Here is a 22,469-nt window from a genome sequence, read left to right as displayed (position 1 = left end):
CTGGTAACAAATTATTGCCCCGTGAAATATGCAATGCCAGGATTTGCACAATTCTTCATAGCTGAATTGCTGAATATTTTAACTGCATTACCAACGTACCTAGAATCGCGGTGACAAGAACTGGTAACATTTTTTGGATATACAATTTTCCGGTTACAAAATCTTCGGTAACGTGCAGAATAGACCTGTAAGTCTTTAGGAAAAACGTTGGATGGTCAAAAAAAGTTCCGTAGGTAGGAACCTTTATTTCTTTCAGAGGCAGAGCAGTTTAGAAGAAAATGCTAAAATGGTTGCACTGTGTCCTCGCCAAAACAGCTGAAGCTTGCCCTTCTATTGGACTATGTGTGTTCAGAACAAATGTCAAAAGTGAGAGATGGCGCTTATCCAACTAAAAAAGCTTCTGTGATCGCCTGCCGTCGACCACCGGCAAGAAGGATGAGCTCAAGAATGCGCCACCTAGCCAGTTCGGCAGAAAAGCAACTTCCTGCAGTGTCGCTTCACCGTGGAAAACTACTCAGTCAATTCTATGCTCCTTTTTCTGTACGACTTGAAACGGATTTTTTAGGTTACAAAAGTAGTTTTTATATTTTTTATTTATTTTAGTAATTTATTATAACATGCATTTGATTCTTATACGTAGATTATGTGCAAGAACATTATAATTTTAAGAGACTTAGATATTACCATAAAATGCAATTACCTTTTAAACCTTTAGTCAAATATTGTCGTATATATGTACATATATATATAAGTACACTAGTATATACTATATGGGTGTATATGGATATATTTTTTTGTACAAAGTTTCGTTATATATGTTTTTTTTCGATTCTGCTTTACAGCTAAAACTACGATATGGAAGTTCTTCAGTTCTTCTGAAATATATACATACATATATACAGAGCAAATGCTCTCTGATGGATAGATTTTTATACAACCCTAAGTGAATCCAGGATACAAATTTACATACAAAATTCATGAGTGGGCTGCCGATTGGTGGTTTGAAGCTTTATACTATACCCAATGATTTTTTATTCTCGCGTAACTTCAATAACAAATCGGCTTTTCCCTCACAAACTCTGCATCTCTTCTGCTGTCTTCTTACCCTTGCCACCTGAAGTGAGCATGCGCCAAACCCGTCGTAAGCAACCCGGCCGCTTCTCTTCTACCACCAAGCGTTGCTCCTCTAGTATCGTATCTAATATATAGTAACTCCCAAGACTGAACGGTGGCGGCGGCAAAACTGGAGGCTGTCATGATATAGTGCAGCTTTTCGTCTCCCCACCACTTGTTGCGCCACTGGTCGACGCCGTCATTGTCGCGGCTACACCGCCAATCAATGATGCGCCACCACCCCCTCCAATGCCGCTGCCCAAGTGCTGCTCACTGGCTACCTGTTTGCGCTTGCGCTCGTAAGCTATCGCATCGTTCGGCACATAGGACACACGTACACCGCCATAGTGTCGACGCGCTGGTATTCGATATAAATAGTCATCCATATCGCTGGACGAGCTGGACGAACAGGTAGAGCACGCACTGGCGGCATCGCAGTTATCGAGTTTTCTGTGCACGCCCGCCGCATGCGTTTGCGCATTGTGTAGGCGGAGGTTTGTCTGATTGATTTGCATTTCCGAGGAGCTTCGCGATTGATTTCGTCTTCGGCGTCGTCGCCGCGCATTTGTGCTGTCCGTATAGCTCTTCGAACGGGACATTGTGTCGTGCCCGCTGTGAAAGCGCACCTCTTTGAGGTGTGAGCGTGCATTATTTTCATTGCCATGTGCATCACTGTGGTCTTCATCCCCATCATCTTCATCGTCCTCATCATCTACATCGGATTTGTTGCGTGCACGTTTGGCATTCGACAGTAATTCATAGTTGTCATGCGGCAGCTCGCAGTTTTCGTTATCGTTTTCAAGTTCCAGTTCGTTGGTGATCTCTTGCGTGCTTTGCGTGAGTTCCGATGCACTTGGCGAATTAATATTGATCTTATCGATGCTCTGATAGCTATGAGAGTCCTCGCCTTTCGACATCAGCATATCCGGCAATGATGCCGCGAGGTTGCTTGGGTCACCATAGGCCGATTTATCGCCTTCGCAGATATTATCCAAGCTAATGCCCAGCTCGGTGAGATCAATTGGCGGCGGATGCGCCGGTCGTGGTACACCAGGCAGCGGTGGTATACTGCCATTACAGCCCGCAGCCAACTTGCCCACGATCATCAGCCTATCAATGCCCACCTCCATTCGCTGGCGCGTCTGCCTTTCCAACAAATCACCTGCACTACCGGCACTCTTACCATTGCTACATCCAGCTCCACTGCCGTTAGCCTTATGCCTCGCGCCAAGTCGCGGTGAACGCGCAATTTGACTCGTTGTACTGGCACGATGTGTCGGCCGGAGCTGTGGTCCCGAACTGGTGTCGGATGGTGTGGGCGGCTCACCCTTGCTGCAAGCGATCGAACAGTAAATTGTGCCGCGTCGCGGAAGAAACGGTCTGCCCAGCAGCGAACAGCGGCAGGTGCAACACGAGAAGCACTGATCTGTGGCATGCCAATGCTGTCCATCATGGCTCATCTGTCCCTGATCGACGCCGATCACTTCGCCGCAATAGTCACAATATTCAGCGAACATAGTATCGAAGCAGCTGAGGCAGTAGGGCTTGCCGTCACGCATGATGTAACGCTGCCCGCCAAGCTGATGCTCGCATTCGAAGCAGGCGAAGTGTTTCATGTGCCAGGTGCGACCTTCCGCTTCGGTGCATTCATCCGAGAAGATAATCTGGAATGTGGGAAAATACGAAAAGTATCAACTTTTTGTTCAATGAGTTGGAAAGGAAAGCTAATTGGGTGGAAAAATTGGAGCATAAATAAGACTGAACTTCATATTTAAACATATTTAAATAATATCGGGAAGTAATTAAAAAAACTGAGTATAAACAGATAAAATCACTTTTATATATTTTATTTTTAATTTTCGAAAAAAATACTGAAAAGCAGAAATTTATAAAGACCAAAAATTTTAAAATTTAGAGGTTTCTTTTGTGCATGAGACTTCAACCCACGAGTGAACGTAAATGGTGTTCTTAAGCTAACTACATATGGTATCTTAAAATTCCAAAAATTATCGTTTTTAATCCGAGTCCAAAATGTTAAAACCTTGCTATCGCATATTGTCTAGACAAAAATTTACGTAGTTTAGAACGAATTTTTGTCATTACTTATGAAATTTATTTCGTAGATAAACTGTTATAGTTTCACTTTGAAGTATCATAGCACCCAGGAAGTAGGTTCAAATATTTTCTATTAGAGAGAAAATTCTCAGGATGCTTTTTCCGATTCGCATGATCTTTGTATTACATTCTCTTGACCCAACCTTATCAACGTGCCTTCAGACATGGCAAATCCAATATTTATAACATTTTCACAGATCAACTATGTATTTTCAAAAATCGACCAGTCTCTGGTTGTGCGCGTAAAATGTAAAAAAAAAACCACTTCCAATGAAAAAATCCAGAGAGCCACGGATGAGACCGCTTCTTTTGATGACAACCACGACAAATGTTTGACAAATTATATGAACCTGGAGTGCTTTGACCGTAAAGGGCTGGTTAAGCTTACATTGCAGTGCAGTGCATAACACGCGTACTGTTACATAAAGGGTCCGTTTAATGAGTTTTGTAGGCAAGCGGTTAACTGCCGCACGGAATGACAAGGAAACGGAAACAGCGAAGTCTGCTGGATTTTAGTTTTTCACTATGAGATATTTTCAAAGAGAGCTGTCACTCTCATTGCTAGGGAATTTTTACACTTACCCCCCTATTCTTACTAAGTCACAACATAGCGTATCATTATAACGATTTCTACTGCGCTACAAGAAAGTTCCAGTCACCATGAAGTACCATCCGATAACGGACTAAGGCTGATCGATGCCGCTGGGACGCAAACATGGAACTAGGTTCCAACAAAAAGATCCATTACCCTACGTGGCATTTTGTCAGAAATTTGGGCGGCTTATGGAAGGTTTCAAGACCAGCATGAATTCCTGTCATAACAAATACGTCGACCTTGGGACTGATGTCAAAAGCTACTTAGATATCAAGTCAAACCCATTGAAGAAAATTAGTTTTTTCGCGCTCCTGTAGAATTTGGGGAGTCGCAAGATAGGCGGTTAGGCAAAGGCATCGCCGATATTGTATTTAATTGGGCTGGAGTTCTACTCCGATTTTTTGACTATCTAGATAATCTGGATATTCGATTATCGGAAAAAATCCCAATATCCGAATAGTGTGTTGACATGATCCTGCATTTGGATATTTCGGTGCATTTGCAATTTTTATGCTTGGTACCATGGCTACCGTTTTCATTTTATGTTGTTGTGAATTTGTAAATGTATCGGAATATGCAAATCCGAGGCCATATGCACCGGACTGTGATTACCATTATAGGGAAAGGATCTTTTAAACACAAAAATATGCATATGAACTATTTGGTTAATATTTAACTTATTAGAGGAATTTATGTACTAGTGCTACTACGCCAACAAGATGAACAGATGTCTATCGTAAATTAGACCGATTCTCTATCAGAACCAAATCCCTGCTGTGGCATTTACGTGTACCTTAAACGAAACGTGGGGTGATGGATCAATTCGGTCATAAAACTATAACATAATATTTAGCTTTACTGGCTGAATGAAAATTTGTGTTCTTATCTCCCTTATCGTATGATACATGAGAAGCTTCGCTCGCAATCGCAAACAAATAAATGTCAATACTGATTATATCTAAAGAACCAAGCTCTAAATCCAAACTTACTCTAATACGCTTAAAATGTAAACCAGATGAAAATGCAATTTAAATATGCGAAATCCTCTAAATCCACACACAATTTCCACAAATACATTTGCCAACAAAACCATAAGCCACGAGAGCCAGTGGCAAGAAGGAATGCAATCTGCGAATATGTAAGTAAACAAACAACATTCACTTATTTCCACATTTACCTCGTCGCAAGATGAGCAGCGCGGCTTTTGCGTCTCGGCGTGATGTCTGCCACAATAGAGATTGCCATCACGATGAAAGTAAATCAAATCCACAAGCAATTCTTTGCAAACGCAACAAACGAAACAACCAGGATGCCAGCAAATCTGCGAGCCGACACGTTGAGCAAAGACCACAATGTCACCAGCGGATAATGGCTCATCGCACTGCAAGGGAAACGAAAAAAAAAAAATGTAGAGAAGGTAAGCAAGATTGTACATAAGTCTCAGTGTGCACAATTGTTTGTACATAAAAAAAGTATTAAAGAATGTGCTTAATATTAAATGTAAATTTAAGTAGATAAAATTTTGTAAACAAATTGCATTTTTGTGTTAGCGATTTTATTTACAGCGGCCTGCAAATAAAACTGGGAAATAGCTATTAATAATACGCTTGTATGGTGAAGGAAGGGGAGGGAGGGATACGCAGTGGAGGTTTTTAATGAAAAAAATAATAATAATACTAAAAGTAGATATGTACATAGTTAAAAGGTATATTGTAGGTGTTTTTTTGGTTATACATAGTAGCTTGTTCGGTGAGGGCGTGTAAAACATTAGCTGATGAAAATCTTAAATATTTTTTATATTTAAATAACAATAAATGTTAAATAGCCATCGTATAAAACGTTTATGCCTAGCGGTAGGTAATAAAACTGAAACAAAAAGTTATAAAGGAAATATCGAGGTTGAAGCCAAAATACGCAAAAGGAAACAACAAAAGCAGCAACATTTTCAGACGCAAATACGTGGCTGGCCGAAGTAGCAAAGGTTTTCTGTGGTGTTTGTTAGTTCTGTGAACCGCTAAACGATTTGAATGGCAAATTTGTGGGTTCCGTTCAGGGATGGAAATAATGTAAATTGCTTAGAGCAATGAGTGAAAGTGTTCCTTTGGGAATTTTTACGATCAAATCGTAATAAAAAGGTTGGCATGAAAATTCTTTTAAACATAAATATTTGCCAACTTAAACGAAACAAACAAACGCCGATGAAACAAGTATGTGAAGTGAAGTGAGCCTAGAGGTTTAACTAAAACTCCCTTTTGGACTTTTTTGAAATGTTTTCGTTTTTTTTTTACTATTTACACAGTAAATAACATATATGTATGTACATTAGGTCGGGTCAATTTCTATGGGAGATTTTTTCGACTACTTATGTGCGTATAGCACATATGTAATTTTAAGCAAATTTGCCGAAGAAACCAGGGCTCAAAAATCAATATGGAGTTTGCCAAATGTCGTAAAGAAGTGCTTAAAATTTGTATAAAAATATGCTATAAAGGGTTTTTTGGTATGACGAATCCGTTTATGCACATATTTTTCTTAAAAATGCCACCAGAGGGCGTAACAGTGAACATTATGATATTTTCTTCGAAACCCATTTTCGGAATTTGGAAAACTCCAAATTGGTTTTAGATCCATCTGTGCTATACGCATATAAATAGTCGAAAAAATCTCCCATAGAAATTGACCCGAACTAATGTACACAAATATGTATATGTTATTTACTGTGTAACTAGTTCAAAATATGCATAAATTTCGAAAAAGTCCAAAAGGGTATTTTTGTTAAACTCCCAGGCTTACTTCACTTACATACTTTCTTCATCGGCGTTATTTTGTTTCATTTAAGTTGGCAAATGTGTTTAAAAGAATTTTCATGCTAACCTTTTTATTACGCCGGCAAATTTGCTTAGAATGACACGTAGAATCCTCCTTAGCAATACCCGAATAGTAAAAAAAAAATTTACCCGCCCTAATGTACATTAGCGTGGGCCAAAAATATGCGTTTTTAGAATTTTGATTGGTAATAGCAAAAATATAGTTCATAATGCTTTAAAAATAAGCTGTGTGAAAGAATTCAATTTTTGGTCAATATCTTAGATTCGCCCAAGTCCATCAAAGTTGCAGTATAAAAAAAAAATTTTTCTTAGCTAATTTCGATTTTCTACAAAAAGGGTCCATATACCAAGTTATGTTGGACTAATACTTTCGAAGATTATTGCAATTTTACTTACTTACCAAATTACTTTATTTATTAATTTTTATTTTTTGAGCATATTGAACTTTGATGGACTTGGGCGAGCCTAGGATATTGACCAAAAAGTTCCAAATTTCACACACATTTGTTTTAAAGCATAATGGATTATATTTTTGTTATTACCAATCAAAATTCTAAAAAATCGGATTTTCGGCCCACCCTAATGTACATGCATAGATGAAATGTTAAGGAAATTACAAATAGGGCCTGCAATGCCTTTTACTTTAGCAAAAATTCTCACAATGACAAGAGGGCATTGACTAAGTACAGTCGTTAATACGCCCTTTAAAAAATATATAAGTTATCTAAAAAAGATTATTCAAGTAATATACCAGGTGCTTTCCCAACATTCCCTTGAATTTATGAAATGGGTCGCAAAACTAGAGTTCGAAATGACAAATAATTTCGGTAAAAAATATCTATCCTGAGTAATGTTGCCAGTTTTTTTTCAAACACTATATTTTCAACAGAAAAAACTATAACGTCCAAAAATAGGGGATTTGACATGCTGTAGTTTCTTAACCATATGATTGGAATGCAGATGACTTGTTTTAATCAAAGGAGGAATCGCGGCACCTCCATCGCCTCTTTTCCACTTAAAAAATATACTTCCAAACAAACCCAAAAAAGATATTTTAGTTTATTATTTCAAAAATCAATAAATCAACCTTATCCACCACTGAATTTTCTCAGGTACAATATGCATTTCAACTGTGATTGTATGGATTCTGGTCGAAGTGATTTAAATTTTTATTTTTTATCTAAGCAACGGCTTTTATTTGAAATTGAAGTGCAAAGCATTTAAAATTGTACAAAGAAAGGACCTGAAAGAATAACCAATGTAACAGTAAGTGCGAAAACTGTGCACAGGAGGCTGAAGTAGTATGTTCCGAATGTAAGGAAAACCACTTTTGACTTAAAAGACAAGTAATTTTTAAACAAAAAACAAAACCGACTTCAATTCTCATATATAAATTTAAGAGTACCGTTAATTTCTTCATGATCCAAAATCGGATCTGAACCAAATTACCAGTACGGGACCACCTCTGAGCTACCACCTTTCCTTTAAAGAAATAACTATGGAAATCGGTTAACGTGGTCCAAAGTTATGCGGTAACATACATAAAAAAAATGCCGACGAATTGATAGTCACCCTTTTTTTTTGAAGTCGGTTAATGAGCAAAAATGCACCGTATACGAATCTTGGAGCAGTGGAAAACGGTAATATGGACGGATGAAAGCAGATTTAATTAGCACTGCAACGACCATTTACAACAGGGGTACTCAACAAATTTAAGTTACTGAGACAAACGACAACAACGTCAATACTAATTACAACAACATAGTTCTGCGAATCGCAAAAAATAATGTGAGCCAACGCGAGGCAACAGTGAATAAATGACGATCAATTTTTGTCCGTGAACATTTTCTCGAAAGCCAAATGCTCTGAGCATACTTTTTTTTACACGAGGTACTTTGCTCTTTTTTGATGGGATGATGAACGCCCAAGAGCATGGAGACGTTGTATACATACAATGGTATCGTCCCCGTCGTGGAAGAAAAATATGGGCAGGCATATTTGTTAGGCCATCTTTCAGGACGACTCCGCATCCTGCCAACGGGCAAAATCATTAAGTTTTGATACCGTATTCAATCACCGATATCTCCTCATGTTTAGATCATCTGCCGCCGAAGGTGGTCCAACTGCATATTAGAGCATTTACTAAAATATATAATCAGAAAGATTACGCGGTAGGAACACTAAAATGACTCAAAAAACGCCGAGATACGTAAACTTAATTTTGGGTCGTAGGTTACCGTTTTTCTACATCAGGTATTTTCTCAAGATTTTTAATTTCAAGTCTGCGTTGCGAATGGAAAAAGATTAACCTTGAACTTGGAAAATGTTACCCATACGCTAGGTACCAGTAAATTTGAGTATCATCATGTGCGATGTGGCGTATGAGTAACATTTTTCCGGTCCTATTTCATAAAAAAATTATTAAAACTTGTTTATTTATCCATCTATTTATTTGATTTTGATTAAAAAATTGTTCCCAGTTACAGTTTGAATATTTTTTCATAAAAATGAAAATAGTATTTTGGGAAAATGACTTTCTGCAAAACGTAGGTAAAGGGGGGCCAGGATGATGGGATGATGAGGTGGAATCATCACAACACCTGCTACGAAACACATGCGAAAAGCACCTAATAGAACTTCAAACGATTTTTTTTTAAATGTTTCTGATGGTCTCATTCAAATACGACCATAGAGCAGAATACGAACAAAATTTTAGATCGAATTATCAAGGAAGGGTATAATTTAATGAAAACTAAAAATATACGCTTTCGAAAAACTTTGGTTTAAAGCTATTAAAATGTTTAATTAAACTACACACAATAGTATGCTAGATACTCCTTAGTAGAAAAAAAATGTATGTAAAAACGAAACACTACTAAAGCGACATATTGAAAACCGCAACATTTACCAGCTTATTTCATTTAAGTTAAAACACAAAGTAATTAAATCGACACTCCAATCGCTAGCTCCGATCAAATCAGCTTGCCACGCAGGGAATGCTTTTCGAGTATTAACCCATGCCGACCGGAGGCGCAGTCAAATTTGGCTTGCCTCTCCAACTCGCCCCCATAGCTGCCACAAATCACAACAAACTTTACGGCGCACATTTTCGCGACACTATCACTTGAAGCACTAAATAAATAAAATGGTGCGCTCTTGAGGCATGTCTGCGTCTGTGTGTGTGTGCGCCTTTGGTCTTTTGAAGCCATTTTAGGTGCCTTCGTACCCCACCACTTGCATAGCTAATTGTCGCCTCTTAGATTTCAAGAATTTAACTCCACTCAGGGCAGTTGACTATTTGCGCACCGCAAATTAATCCAACCACTCAACACTGCAATTTCCCGGCAAGCTTGGCTCTAAAATGGCTTCATTAGCTTGCTTGCGGTGGCAATGCAATTACCGACAATACTACCGATTTCAGTGCTACTACTACATATGTACTATTACGCCACAAAGTACAAGCGCAAATTACCATTTCTTTTTCTTTGGCAATTGTGTTGCATACTTGAAGGCGCATTGCCATTGTGGCAGTCATTGCCTTTATGCCGTTTAACTTTCCAGGCTATTAAGTGCGCGTGTTTTTACAAAATATTCAACATTTACTTTTGCGAGCCATTAAACAAGTCTCCATTGACCCTTCCACTTGCGGTTAAGGTTTGCTGCAAAGGGAGGTCTGGATGGGGTGTTTTGCCGACAACTGAGTTGCCGCCGGAAATTTGCACAGAAAACTACTGAGTTCACTGAGATGATGCGGCAGTTAAGAAATAGGTTGGAAATGTCTTCCGGGCTGTAATTACTGATAGCAGCAACGGAGTTGAACATCTTTTCTGCTCGCACGCTTAGCGTACCTAAGCAGCTGCAAAAACTTCTTCTGGCGGATTCTAGTTGTTTTGGGGAAAGAGTAGACACATAGTAGCCATGCTGGGAAGCTAATACTCCTTTTCTATAATTACAGTCCCTTTACCTTGAGCATAATTATATTCGAGCATAGTTACAAAAACTCTGATACGAATGTACTAAGTGAAGTTTCTTTCTAAAAGCAATTCTCCTTCTGGACGTACTGGTATGTGAATGCAAAAATGCAATACATGTAATACAAATACTAATATATCCATATGCAATTGTTTATCATACTCTGGGATACAATCCTCTTCTGGCGCCATTTAACAGCCACATTAACTTCCTAAACGCTTGATTGCTCTGCTTTTTGCTAAATATGTTGGGTAATTAACATGAAACTATGTATACAAATATAGAAATTTTAACCCTGCTAAAATCATGAAGAATTTTTTATTGTTATAGTGATATACATAGCAGAGTATTTTATGAATCATTGGGCCACATGCATAAAAACTAAACAATTTCTTTTACTTAAAATTTCATACCTTTCACTTAAATTTATTTGAACAAATCGAGTAAAAGGTCTGAAATGTTAAGAAAAAGTATTTGCTTAGTTTTTACGCATACGGCCCATTGTTTCTAAAAACTACTGGTGGAGTTTTTTTTCGATTGGAAAATAGCCTTTTTTTCTGTTATGAGCATTTTCTAAGAACTGTTGGAATTCGGTTTGGAAAAGATTACTCTCAGGCAGGTTCTGCAATTCACTTCGGACTGAGTTTCAATCTAGCTCGCTTTGAATTCAAATTGAATGAGGCTTAAATTCACTTGGAAATGAAGTCTTTCCGTGTTTTCAAATCGGAGTTGTTTAACCTAAGAAAATACATTTCTCTTTCTGGTCGCCATGTCGCCGTTTGATCAAACCGCTTGCATTGTGTATGGTAAAATCGCCTCATTCGCAACGCAATTTACACAAAGTGAGGACGTAAGAGAGAAAAATGGAAGAAAACCAAGCTTTTTTACATTGTGAACCGCAAGAAAATTAAATGTCTTCGCTTGAACGAGTCATGTTTGAATGGTGTAGAGCGAAATGGGAAGAGTAGGTTTGAAGTATATTTGACAAGCCGATTGCGTGGGGTATTTCGCGACTAACTAATCATATTTCAGGGTTTTTGGGACAACTTCGGGATTCTTCGGACTATCTAGTAATCTTCGGGATTTTTATACCCGAGCGTATTTGTGCACAAGGGTATATTAATTTTGTTCACATAACGGTTGTTTGTAACAGCCAAAACGAATCAAGATAGATATAGACAAATGTATACATAAATGCTCAGAATGAATAGAGAAGTCGATTAAGCCATGTCTGTCTGTCCGTCCGTCTCTCCGTCTGTCCGTCCGTCTGTGTACACGATAAGTCGAGCAAAAATTGAGATATCTCAACGAAATTTGGTATGTAGGTTTTCATTAATCCAAGGTAGGTTGGTATTGAAAATGGGCGAAATCGGACTGTAACCACGCCCACTTCCCATATAACGGTAATTTCCAGAAGTACGAAAAGTGCGATATTTTAGTAACTATTGAAGATAATTCACTCAAAATTGATATTTACAATAATTTTCAGACGAAAAATAAGAATCTTATAATTTTTTGGAAAATGGGCGTAGCCACGCCCACTTATAGTTACATGTGTATATCTTTGGAACCGCTCCATCAATTTCTTCCAAACTTCGCACAGTTGTTGGCCTTGGTACGGACAATAACCACGCCCACATCCCATATAACGGTAATTTGAAGAAAAACAAAATCTTCGAAAATCAGTAAATATTAAAGCTAATTTATTAAAAATTGATGCTTGCAACAATTCTTTACCAAACACGTTTATGGTAAAAGTTTGGAAAATGGGCATGGCACCGCCCACTTATGATCACATATATGTATATCGGTAACCGTTCTACCAATTTGTACCAAACTCGGTATGGTTAATGTGCTTTCCACATAAAATCAAAACGTTGAAAATTATTGAAATCGGACTAAAATTACGGCCGCTTTTCATATAACGGTTAATTTCAGAAATGCTTGAAACTGCAATATCTCGAAATTTAAGGACGCTAATTTACTCAAAATTGATACACTTCGGCTTACCATCTAGCGGTAGGTTTCGGAAAGGTGAAAAAACATATATTTAATACTTGCGCCGGGTATTTAATGTTCGGCTCCGCCCGAACTTAGACTTTCTTACTTGTTGGAACTACATATTTTGGAATTCTCAAGGCTACTTCGAGATTTTATCCGTACAATAATCGATATTATTATCGTTTTATTTATGGATAATGTTATCGATATATTTATCGATATTTTTAAAGTTAATTTTATCGATATTGTAATCGATATATTCATCGATATACATATTTTTTTGATATATTTATCGATATATTTGCAATGGGTCACTGCATGACTTACAATCATGCAGAGGTGGTAACTGATGGTTACCATTGGCCTAAGCACATATTCAAAAAATGTTTGCCTGAATAAATAATTACGTAAATAAATTCATCTTGGTATTGCCCTCTCAGTGAGTAAAAGAAGTATTATTCTTTCAGCTCCATCCAAATTGGGGCGGACGTCTCAGCGCCCCTTTAAACCAAATGTGATTTAAGATAAGATGTTTCTCTCTTGTGCGAATTTTTCAATCTGTTGATGTAAAAAATCGTAAGAGCTGCCAGTTTGAATCGCTGCGGGGACTTTCGAGAGAACTATTCTACGCAAGATCTGTTGCCCCCATTCGTGTCGGCGAAGAAGATGGAATGACGAACTGTACGAGCTTTTCAACGACATGGACATAGTTAAGCGAATAAAAAAACAACGACTGCTGTGGCTTGGACATGTTGTACGCATGGATGACGATGCTGCGGTTTTGATGCGGCTGCACTGCCAAACGAGAAAAATAATTGGTTCAGAAGAGTACCGCAGATGCTCACGTATAAAAGAACATATTGTCAAAGTTGTCCATCTGGTCTAGCGGTAGTTTTTCGATTTAAAATTCTATTTTAATTTTATAAAGTCAAGTTTAATGAGAGTTTCTCTTTAAATCTGGTCTGAGGCGTAGTTTAAGGGAACAAGCCCTTCTTTAAAAGATGATGGAAATTGTCATTGGTTCCCCACTTTTTAGCAAATCTCATCAACGAGTTTGCGATCTACTGAGCAGTTTCTCTAAATTTACGTATTTATTACTAGAAAAGGTACAAAGATACGCAAATTCCTGTTAATTAAGGCCGTTGGTTAACTTTCACTTTAAGACTCTGATTGATAATCCAATAACGCTGTACATATAAGAAATGGGTAAGTAAAACAGTATGCTATGATAAGAAATTATTATTATTTTTTTTAACTCTTTGCTTCTTATGATTAAACCCGCATCTTTACATCTAGCAGAGTTTGACATTTAAACCTACATATACAAATATGGTTGTCTTCTTCATTTCGTACCTTTTCTTCATAAACTCAAAGCCAACTTTCACCGTAGTCCACAGAAATATGCTCAGCTACTTAATCTCTGTGCATTTAGTCATTTACTTTTATCAATCCAATTAATCTGGCTTGCCTTATTTGGCCGCCCATGTCATTGTCGCTGTCAGCAATCTGCATTTAATTTTCCTTTCCCAACCCACATGAGCAATGTCACGCCGGGTTCATGACACTCTTTACAAGCAAGCATAACACACTGCTGATTGCTTAGACGCCTAGATGTATGCCATTTGTGCTGTTGCCGCTGCTACTTCAATTAGAGTATTGACAAATTGTCGCCTTGGCCATTATACGTCTGGGTCTGCACCTAATGTCACAAAGGCGGACCCGAAAATAATTTCACTCAAACTCAAATGGCATTCACGCGATGGGGAAAACACACACATACAGCGAATTCGCATGCTTACCTAGAAGTGAGTTAACTAACATTTCATTTTCTGTCGGGCGCATTTGAGATCACACATAAATTGTATGCCTTCGTCTGTATTTGGTAGTTTCTGTATTTGTTTGTGTGTGTGTGTGTAAATGTATTCCTCGACCATCCTCTTGCACCGGAAGCTTGCGATTATTAATGGCGCTCGTTATCGTGCCCTTTTCAGTACATAAACTTTTTGGCATTACCTCAAATCGAGTTGGCAACAAAATAAGCGTTTGCTTTTAATTTTTCTGCTATTTCCATTTTCATTTAAATACTCGTTTATCCCTTTAACTTGCGAGACTGTTGTACGCCATTTATTGTTGCATGTCTGCGCACTCAGCCGTTGTCATCCGAAGCTCGTTTCCTTTCCACTCAGCGCATTTGTCGTCACTTCCACCTCACTGCTTCGATTTTCTTCTTTACTTTTAATTTACCTTTTTCTCGCTTACACACTTGAGCGCACTTTCTTTTTGTTCCCACCCCATTCCCATTCTACACTCTACGGCTCACCATTGCTACTATGTATGTACATATGTACATAACTAAACACATACAGCCCCAAACAATTCCTTTTACGCATCATTCACTCACCAAGTCTTCGACCGCTTTTCGCCTGTCATATTCCTGTCACATCCTTTTCCAGCTGGTACTTTATTATCATCTTCATCATTGTTCGCTCGAACGATAAGTGGGTTGGTAGGGAGCACCAAAGGCGTTGTTGGTGGCATTATGGGAGTGGAGACGCGGCAGGACACTGTCACTTGGAGGTTTTTTTGCGGATTTTCTTTTCATCACACTTCGTTGCTTTTCATCGCGTTTATTGTGCGTGTGCTTCATTGATTATTTTCATAAATTTTCTTTATGGATTTTATGTTAATGTTATTCTCTACCTTTTTTGCTTTTAAATAGCGCTGATTTATCGTAGAACACTGAGCTGAGAGGAAATAAGTAAATACTATTTCGCAGGATAAAGAGAAAATTTCTGTTCTTTTTGTCTGAGTTTAAGCAATGTGCCATGAAATAAGCATCATTTCGAATGTAGAATTTATGAAGCGCGAGATGGACGATATTACGAATTTAGGTATTTTGGGGTTTAAGGAAATTGCCGCTTACTTCATTCCTTTCAGTCAAGTAATCAGTAAAACAAACTCTGTAGCCAGCCAAGAAAATGAAAGATACTCTCGAATACATTTTAATTTGATACAAAAAGAAGTTCCCCACACATCAGCATGCACATACGTCTGAGAAAATACGCTCATCAATCAAAGAGTCGGATCACTCGAGTATTGGCATCCATATCAATTTTGACTCTTATAATTTCAAAAAATTAGGTCATAAACTTAGCCTAATACGATTTAAGTTTTTTTCCGAGATAAATACTACTCAAGGGCGCTGGATAACGGTGTAGTATGAATCGTATTTTTACGTAAAATTTCGAACGGGCATTTCACGCACTCAACAATGGCAATTTCAATAGTTCACAAGGGTTGCTCTATAACAAGTTTGTTTAATTCTTCCTAGTCCTTTCAGAGTTGGGAACATTTAATTGATTTGGAAATTTTTTTATCGTTATCGCTCATGAATTATTAAGTGTGCGTCGTGCCAATAATTCAAATAAATTCTATTTGATTTATTAATTTTTTTTAGAGATTTACAGCCGGTTCCATCATCAATCTAAATGGAAAATGATTTTTTTATCTTCTTTCAATTTTCATATAAATTCAAAAAATTAAAATCATTTTTCACTTAAATTGCTTTCGTGAAATTTTATTCACATTTTAAATTTTTATGTAAGTTTTTAAAATTTCAGGCCAAATTCGGCCAAGCTAATTTCACCAAATTAATAAATGGACATATTTTAAATTCATTTTAAGTATACCGAGTTGCGCTTTTTTCGTTAAGTCACTTATTTGAAGTTGGTTAGTAAGAAAGAAAAAGCGAATTTGTATTTGTAAATAGTAATCCAGTAATATATGTATGTATTTTGGCATATAGGTCGTGTAAAGGTTAATAAAGTTGTTGGAACTGAATGGGTTAATTTACGAAAGTTAGTCTTTTTACCCTATTCTTAAGGGGTTTTGGTTAAAATGTCATGATGAAGCCCTTTTTAATTTCACACAGAATAAGTGATTATTTGATTTCTTTTGCTTTGATAAAAATTAATTTTATTAAAATCGGATAAAATTTGCTCTACTGTGATGGGCGTGGCTAATATTTCTTGCTTCTTAATTCATGTGGTATTGCATGAATCATATTTCAGCACAATTAAAGCACGTAAACTATCATTTGCTGCAGTTTATGCGATCTTCCATTGCGTGCCGCAACGGTTCAGATTGGCAGCGAATATTAATTTTTCTTCTTCCTGAACTTTCTCTAAAAGTTCTCGGTAACTTCTTCATATCAGCTGATAACCGTTCCTTCGGATGAAGGATTCTTATTCCTATCGATTTCGGGCTGTCAGTGTACTAATGCAGAGTTCTAGCCAGGAAATAACTCTCCAAAATATAAGAACTCCACGTTCATTCCCTTCAATGTTTTATTTTGGCCAATTCTCGAATCTCGTGTGGGTTCCAATTTGGAACTTCTAAACATTTAGCCAAGTGGTGCTGCCCCAGCTAGTAATAAAATTACAATTTCAAAGTGACACCTTCTTCTTCTTCTTTTTTGGCGCTGTAACCGCCTAAGCGATTTTGGCCGAGATCAGCAAAGCACGCCAGTCGTTTCTCCTCTGTGCCAACTGACGCCAATTGAAAACGCCAAGTGACCCCAAGTCCTTTTCCACCTGATCTTTCTATCGCAGTGGGGGCCTCGCTCTTCCTCTGCTACCACCAGCGGGTTCCGGGTTGAATACTTTCAGAGCTGGAGCGTCGGTGTCCGTTCAATTCGCTGCACTATGTCCATATCGTTGTAAAGCTCATACAGCTCATCGTTCCATCGTCTGCGGTACTCGCCGTCACCAACGCGTAAAGGCCCGAAAAGACCTTGTAACCTATGCTGAGAAGGCTGATCCCGCGGTAGTTGGCGCGAATGGCGAATGGATTGGGTAGAGCACACTTAAATTCCAGTCGTCGGGCATGCGTTCGTTGACCATATTCTGCACAAGAGTTGATGCATGCACCTTATCAACTCCTCGCCGCCGTACTTGAATAGCTCAGCTGGCAGGCTGTCAGCTCTAGCTGCTTTGTTGTTTTTCAGCCGCGTTATTGCTATACGTACCTCGTCATAGTCAGGCGGTGGAACGTCGACTCCGTCATCATCGACTGCGGGCTCGGGTTCTTCTCCTCCACAATTTCCCGAGCTGCTACCATTTGGTAGTGCGGAAAAATGTACCCTCCATAATTTAAGTACTCTCTGGACATCAGTTACTAGGTAAAAATTCCGTAAGTCGCCTAACTCTCTGGTAAAATTTTCGAGCATTCCTCCTGTCGGCCAGCATTTCAAGCTCTTCGCATTCACGTATTTCGGCCTCTCTCTTCTTATTGCGGGCAAATACGTTCGCTTCCCTCTTCAGATCCCTATAGCGGTCCCACATAGCGCGTTGCGCCCGATCGCAGCGTGGCCCTGTAGGTGGCATCTTTTTTCTCTGCAGCTTCCTGACACTCCTCATCGTACCAGTTATTCTTTCGGGCTCGCTGAAATTCGACTACTTCCTCGGCGGCGGTACTTAATTAGCGGGAAATGTGATTTCACTGCCCACATATGTCGGTTTGTTGAAGAGTGCCCTCTGAGAACAGGTGTGAGAGTCGAGTAGCGAAAGCTCTGGCTGTCTGTCGTGATCGCAGCTTTTCGATGTAAAGCTTTCCTTGCATATTTGGGCGCACATTTTTTGCTGCACAGAGGCGGGTGCGTATCGTGGCTGCAACAAGATAGTGATCCGAGTCGATGTTTGGGCCTCGGAGTGTGCGTACGTCTAAACCACTGGAAGCGTGCCTTCCGTCTATCACAACATGATCGATTTGGTTTCTCGTTTTTCGATCCGGAGACAGACACGTAGCTTGATGGATCTTTTTATGATTGAACCTAGTACTGCATACTACCATCTTTCGGGCCCCGGCGAAGTCGATCAGCTCCAATCCGTTGTCGGACGTTTCGTCGTGTAGGCTGAATTTTCCGACGGTGGTTCCAAAGATCCCTTCCTTGCCCACCCTGGCATTGAAGTCGCTAAGCACGATTTTGATATCATGACGGGCTCGTACGTGCGCTCCAAGCGCTCATAGAAGAGATCCTTGGATGCCTCATCCTTCTCTGCCGTCGGGGCATGGACGCAGATGAGCGAGATGTTGAAGAATCTCGCTTTGATGCGGATTGTGGCTAGACGCTCGTCCACCGGGGTGAACGACAGTACTCGGCGACGGAGTCTCTCTCCCACCACAAATCCAACTCCGAATTTGCGCTCCTTTACATGGCAGCTGTAGTAGACGGCGCAAGGCCCCAGACATTTCTTGTCTTGCCCTGTCCAACGCATTTCTTGGATAGCGGTGATGTCAGCTTTTGTGCTTACGAGGACATCAACCAGCCGGGCGCGGCACCTTCCCCATTAAGGGTCCGGACATTCCAGGTGCATGCCCACAAATCGTAGTCCTTTAAACGTTTGCCGTGGTCGTCATCATAAGGGGGGGTCTCATCCGAGGCTTTGCCTTGCTTCTTCACTGGAAGTGGTTTTTACGTGGCGGGTCCCAAGCCCAGCGCACAACCCATTGCTGGGACGGGGGTGGTTTCGCAACCAAATACACGTTTATATAGCGAGCCGCTTGCTCCAAGCAGACATCCGCTTGCAGCCGCACCTACTGGTGAACAGACGCTGCAGACTTCAGTGTGCCCTTAAACCGAATAAGTCGGAGTGGCCCCACCGAAGCTCCCTCTCTTTCTGCCGTGACCCAAGGCTCCACGTTGCCCAGAGTGCGCGAACGAGGACGCAAGAGTCGGGATTGAGTATAGCCATGCAACTGTAACTACTACTAGAAGTGAATAAACTTGCTTTAATTAATTTTTCTACAAAAAATTATGTAGTTTACACAATGCAATTATTATTGCATTTACAGTTCTTTTCCACACACACCCATAGCCAAAATACATCTTCGCCAGGAATTCACTTACGACATTTACAGTTTCATCAACAGACAGTTGCCAGATTTGCCAAAAAATTATAAGTAATATACTTTACAGCTATAATCAAATGGAGAAACGGATGTGAATAAAGTGGCGCAAATGCACACAAAAACTTTTCTGATTTTTATATCTAGGTATGTATGTATGTGTGTATGCATCTTTGCGAGTATGATTAAGAAAATGTCTCGCATAATAATTGCAAGTAAATGCATTGCATTGCCGACAAGTTGAGTACGTATTTGCCTTTTTTATTTTTTGGAATATAAAATATATCAGCCAACGACCAACTTCGAAAATTAAAATAAAAGGAACTTTAAACTGAGAAAAGATTACAACGAGGCACACTTATACCACACCCACTCCCCATACTATAAACATTTCAGCAGTACCATAGTTACTCCGTCCTGCTCGCATTTTAATAGCGTTGAACGAAATGAAGCCAGCGAAGAGATGGTAGGCAACAAATAATCGACAACTAAAGTTGCTCCATGCCGGTTGGCACTTGAGCGCGCACTCTACCATTTTGTCTCAGCGTGTCCAAGTGCTACGCGCCAAAGTGACTGAGTTTGTCTGCTGTAAGTCTACATTTAAGGTCTGGCTGCTTGTTTGCCCTCCCTCCCCAAACAGACTGCAGCTAATAATGATGCAAATTTTCACAAGAAATCGCATAAAGTGTGCAAACAAAAGATTGAAATTAAAGAAGGAAACCCTAAAAAAGTATATAACAAAATTTAAAAGAAAATTTCAAAAAAACTTAGACCGCCACCTGACACTACTTCGTCAGTTGCGCCTTCACTTGGCCACTGGCTGCTGCATGTTGGCTGCCCCTTTCACTTTTGTTGCACATGTGTGTACACAGTTTGCACTATGCAACTTTGTGGCATATTGAAATAAAATCAAAAAAACAGTGTTTTGTGTAACAAAATTTTGTTTTGTTTTTCCATTTTCCTGCTCGAGAGTACTTTTTACTGGTAAATAACTGCCCGACTTCCTTATTGTTTTCGCCAGTTTTATTATTTCGATTTTGTTTCTTATTTGCCCATTTTATAATGTCTTGTCTTCAAATTATTCCACTCGTTCCGTATTTAGTGACAGTGTTTTTTTTTACTTTGTTTAAGTGCTTGTATGACGCTATCTCCACTATTGGTTAGTTAACTTCCGCTACAACGGTTATCTAGCAATTTTTATATTCAAAATTTTTACTCTTTCTTATCTTGCATTGTCTTACGATCGTTTATTGTTGTTTTTGAATGCACTTCCGCCCTCGTTTCTGTGTCTAGGTACATTTTCACCAAGATAAAACTTGCATTCATTTTCAATTTGTATATTTATGAAGATACCATTTCAACTTTTAAACTGCGCTGACAGTAGGGATAAGCAAGTTGCAAACTTCTTCGTTGTATTTTAATACAAAAAGCCAGAAAGTTTTTATGAATGTACAATAAAAGAGGATTTGTAAAGAGGACTATTTTACGGACGGAGTTAAAAGATATCGTATACAAATAAAATACGCTTTTTTCTATTATTATTAAATGGAAAGCCTTCCGTTTGAAATTAAAAAGAAATACTTTTCAATAACATTGCTCAACGAATCAGTTATAAATAGCTCTCTTATTCTTTTTTACTTATGGAACATTACACATTTCAGTAATACCCTTTACCCTATGTCCGAATAGCTCAGACAATGAAATCGAAGGTGGGTGGTGTTACGACTTAAACCCATTCATAATGAAATTTCGTCCAGGTTTTATACAAAATATTGCTGTCGAAAAAAAAACAGAAAAGTTGCAATATCGTCCGCGGCGGTTCGCTATGGATAAATCTATATAGCCTAGGGCCTTGTTAATTTCGACTTAAACGATAAAGACTTTGACTTCGTTCTGTGGTGACGACCTCAAATTTAGTTTGAATTTGTTAATCCTTGAGCTGGTGGACGCGGATTCTGACTCGGCGGCGACGAAACCATCTCGCAGCAATAACAAGATTGTGCTCTGATGGGGTAAAAGCCCCAGGTTTTGTCTGATGAGGCGTCAGAACTTCTTTTACACTGAAAACAAAATTTCGTAAAAGTGCTACGAAAAACTTTCGTAGTCTTGGTTTTTGTACAATGTACGAAACTTTCGTTCATAATACGAACAAATTTTTCACAACGAAGCAAGATTTTACGAACCATTCGTAAATATAACGAAAGCACTTTCGTAAAGCCTTTTTTCAGTACAATTTACGAAATCTTTCGTTTATTTTACGAAACACATTCGTAAGTTACTGAACAAATCTCTGTACGAATAATTTTGTATATTGTAGGAATTCGCTTCAGTACACATTAAAATCAACTAAAACTAATTTTCGGCATATTATTACCATATTTATTTAATATCCAAAACTAGTAATTGGGAACTCAAAAACCCAACTTACCTCCTTGCACGGCCGTTCATCGGAGAGTAAACGCACGGCGCCACGTCCCAGTGCTTCACGTTTTCTTTGTGCCGAAAATATGCGCAGCTCCTTGCGCTCCTCATCGCTTAGTGATTGACAGTAGCGCACCTACAACAAAAACGAAGCAATAATAGAAATACGGTGATGTGTCAGTAGGTGTGTGGAAAAGGATGAGCATCAGAAAATTGTAGTAAATTTTAATTAAAAATACACTTGCACGTCCTCAACGCTCGCGACAATGCAGTCAAAGTTGAAGACAAAGGCGAAGGCGAAGGCGCAGTCCAAGTGGCAGACGAAGTAACAAATAAAAAGTCAAAGTTTTTTAATCTTACAAGTGAAAAGGAAAAGTTTCGAGAGTTTTAATTTTCACGTTTGCACAATACTTTTCAACTACTGCCGCGGCTCCTCCATAAATAGCCAGCTCTTTTTTCAATTTAATGTCTGTTCAGACACAATGCCACTTTGGATTTCTATTGTCGAAAGCCACAGT

The 22,469-nt window shown here is 38.9% G+C and overlaps 1 protein-coding gene across 1 annotated transcript in view; it reads right to left on the bottom strand.

The window, feature by feature from the left end:
• Positions 1-126: 126 nt before the first annotated feature.
• The window catches only part of LOC118742424, a gene marked incomplete in the record, with an annotated part of 111,171 nt that continues 88,828 nt past the window's right edge, over positions 127-22,469 (bottom strand). The window contains 3 exon segments of the mRNA XM_036474488.1: positions 127-2,777; positions 5,001-5,204; positions 21,959-22,087. Of these exon segments, the coding sequence (XP_036330381.1) occupies positions 1,254-2,777; positions 5,001-5,204; positions 21,959-22,087 (1,857 nt within the window).

This window comes from Rhagoletis pomonella, unplaced genomic scaffold (genome assembly GCF_013731165.1).
Source record: "Rhagoletis pomonella isolate Grant_MI unplaced genomic scaffold, Rhpom_1.0 Rhpom_scaffold_00007, whole genome shotgun sequence".
NCBI lineage: Eukaryota > Metazoa > Arthropoda > Insecta > Diptera > Tephritidae > Rhagoletis > Rhagoletis pomonella.
The sequence above is the reverse complement of the archived record's forward strand: the minus strand, read 5'-3'. Positions and strand labels throughout refer to the sequence as shown.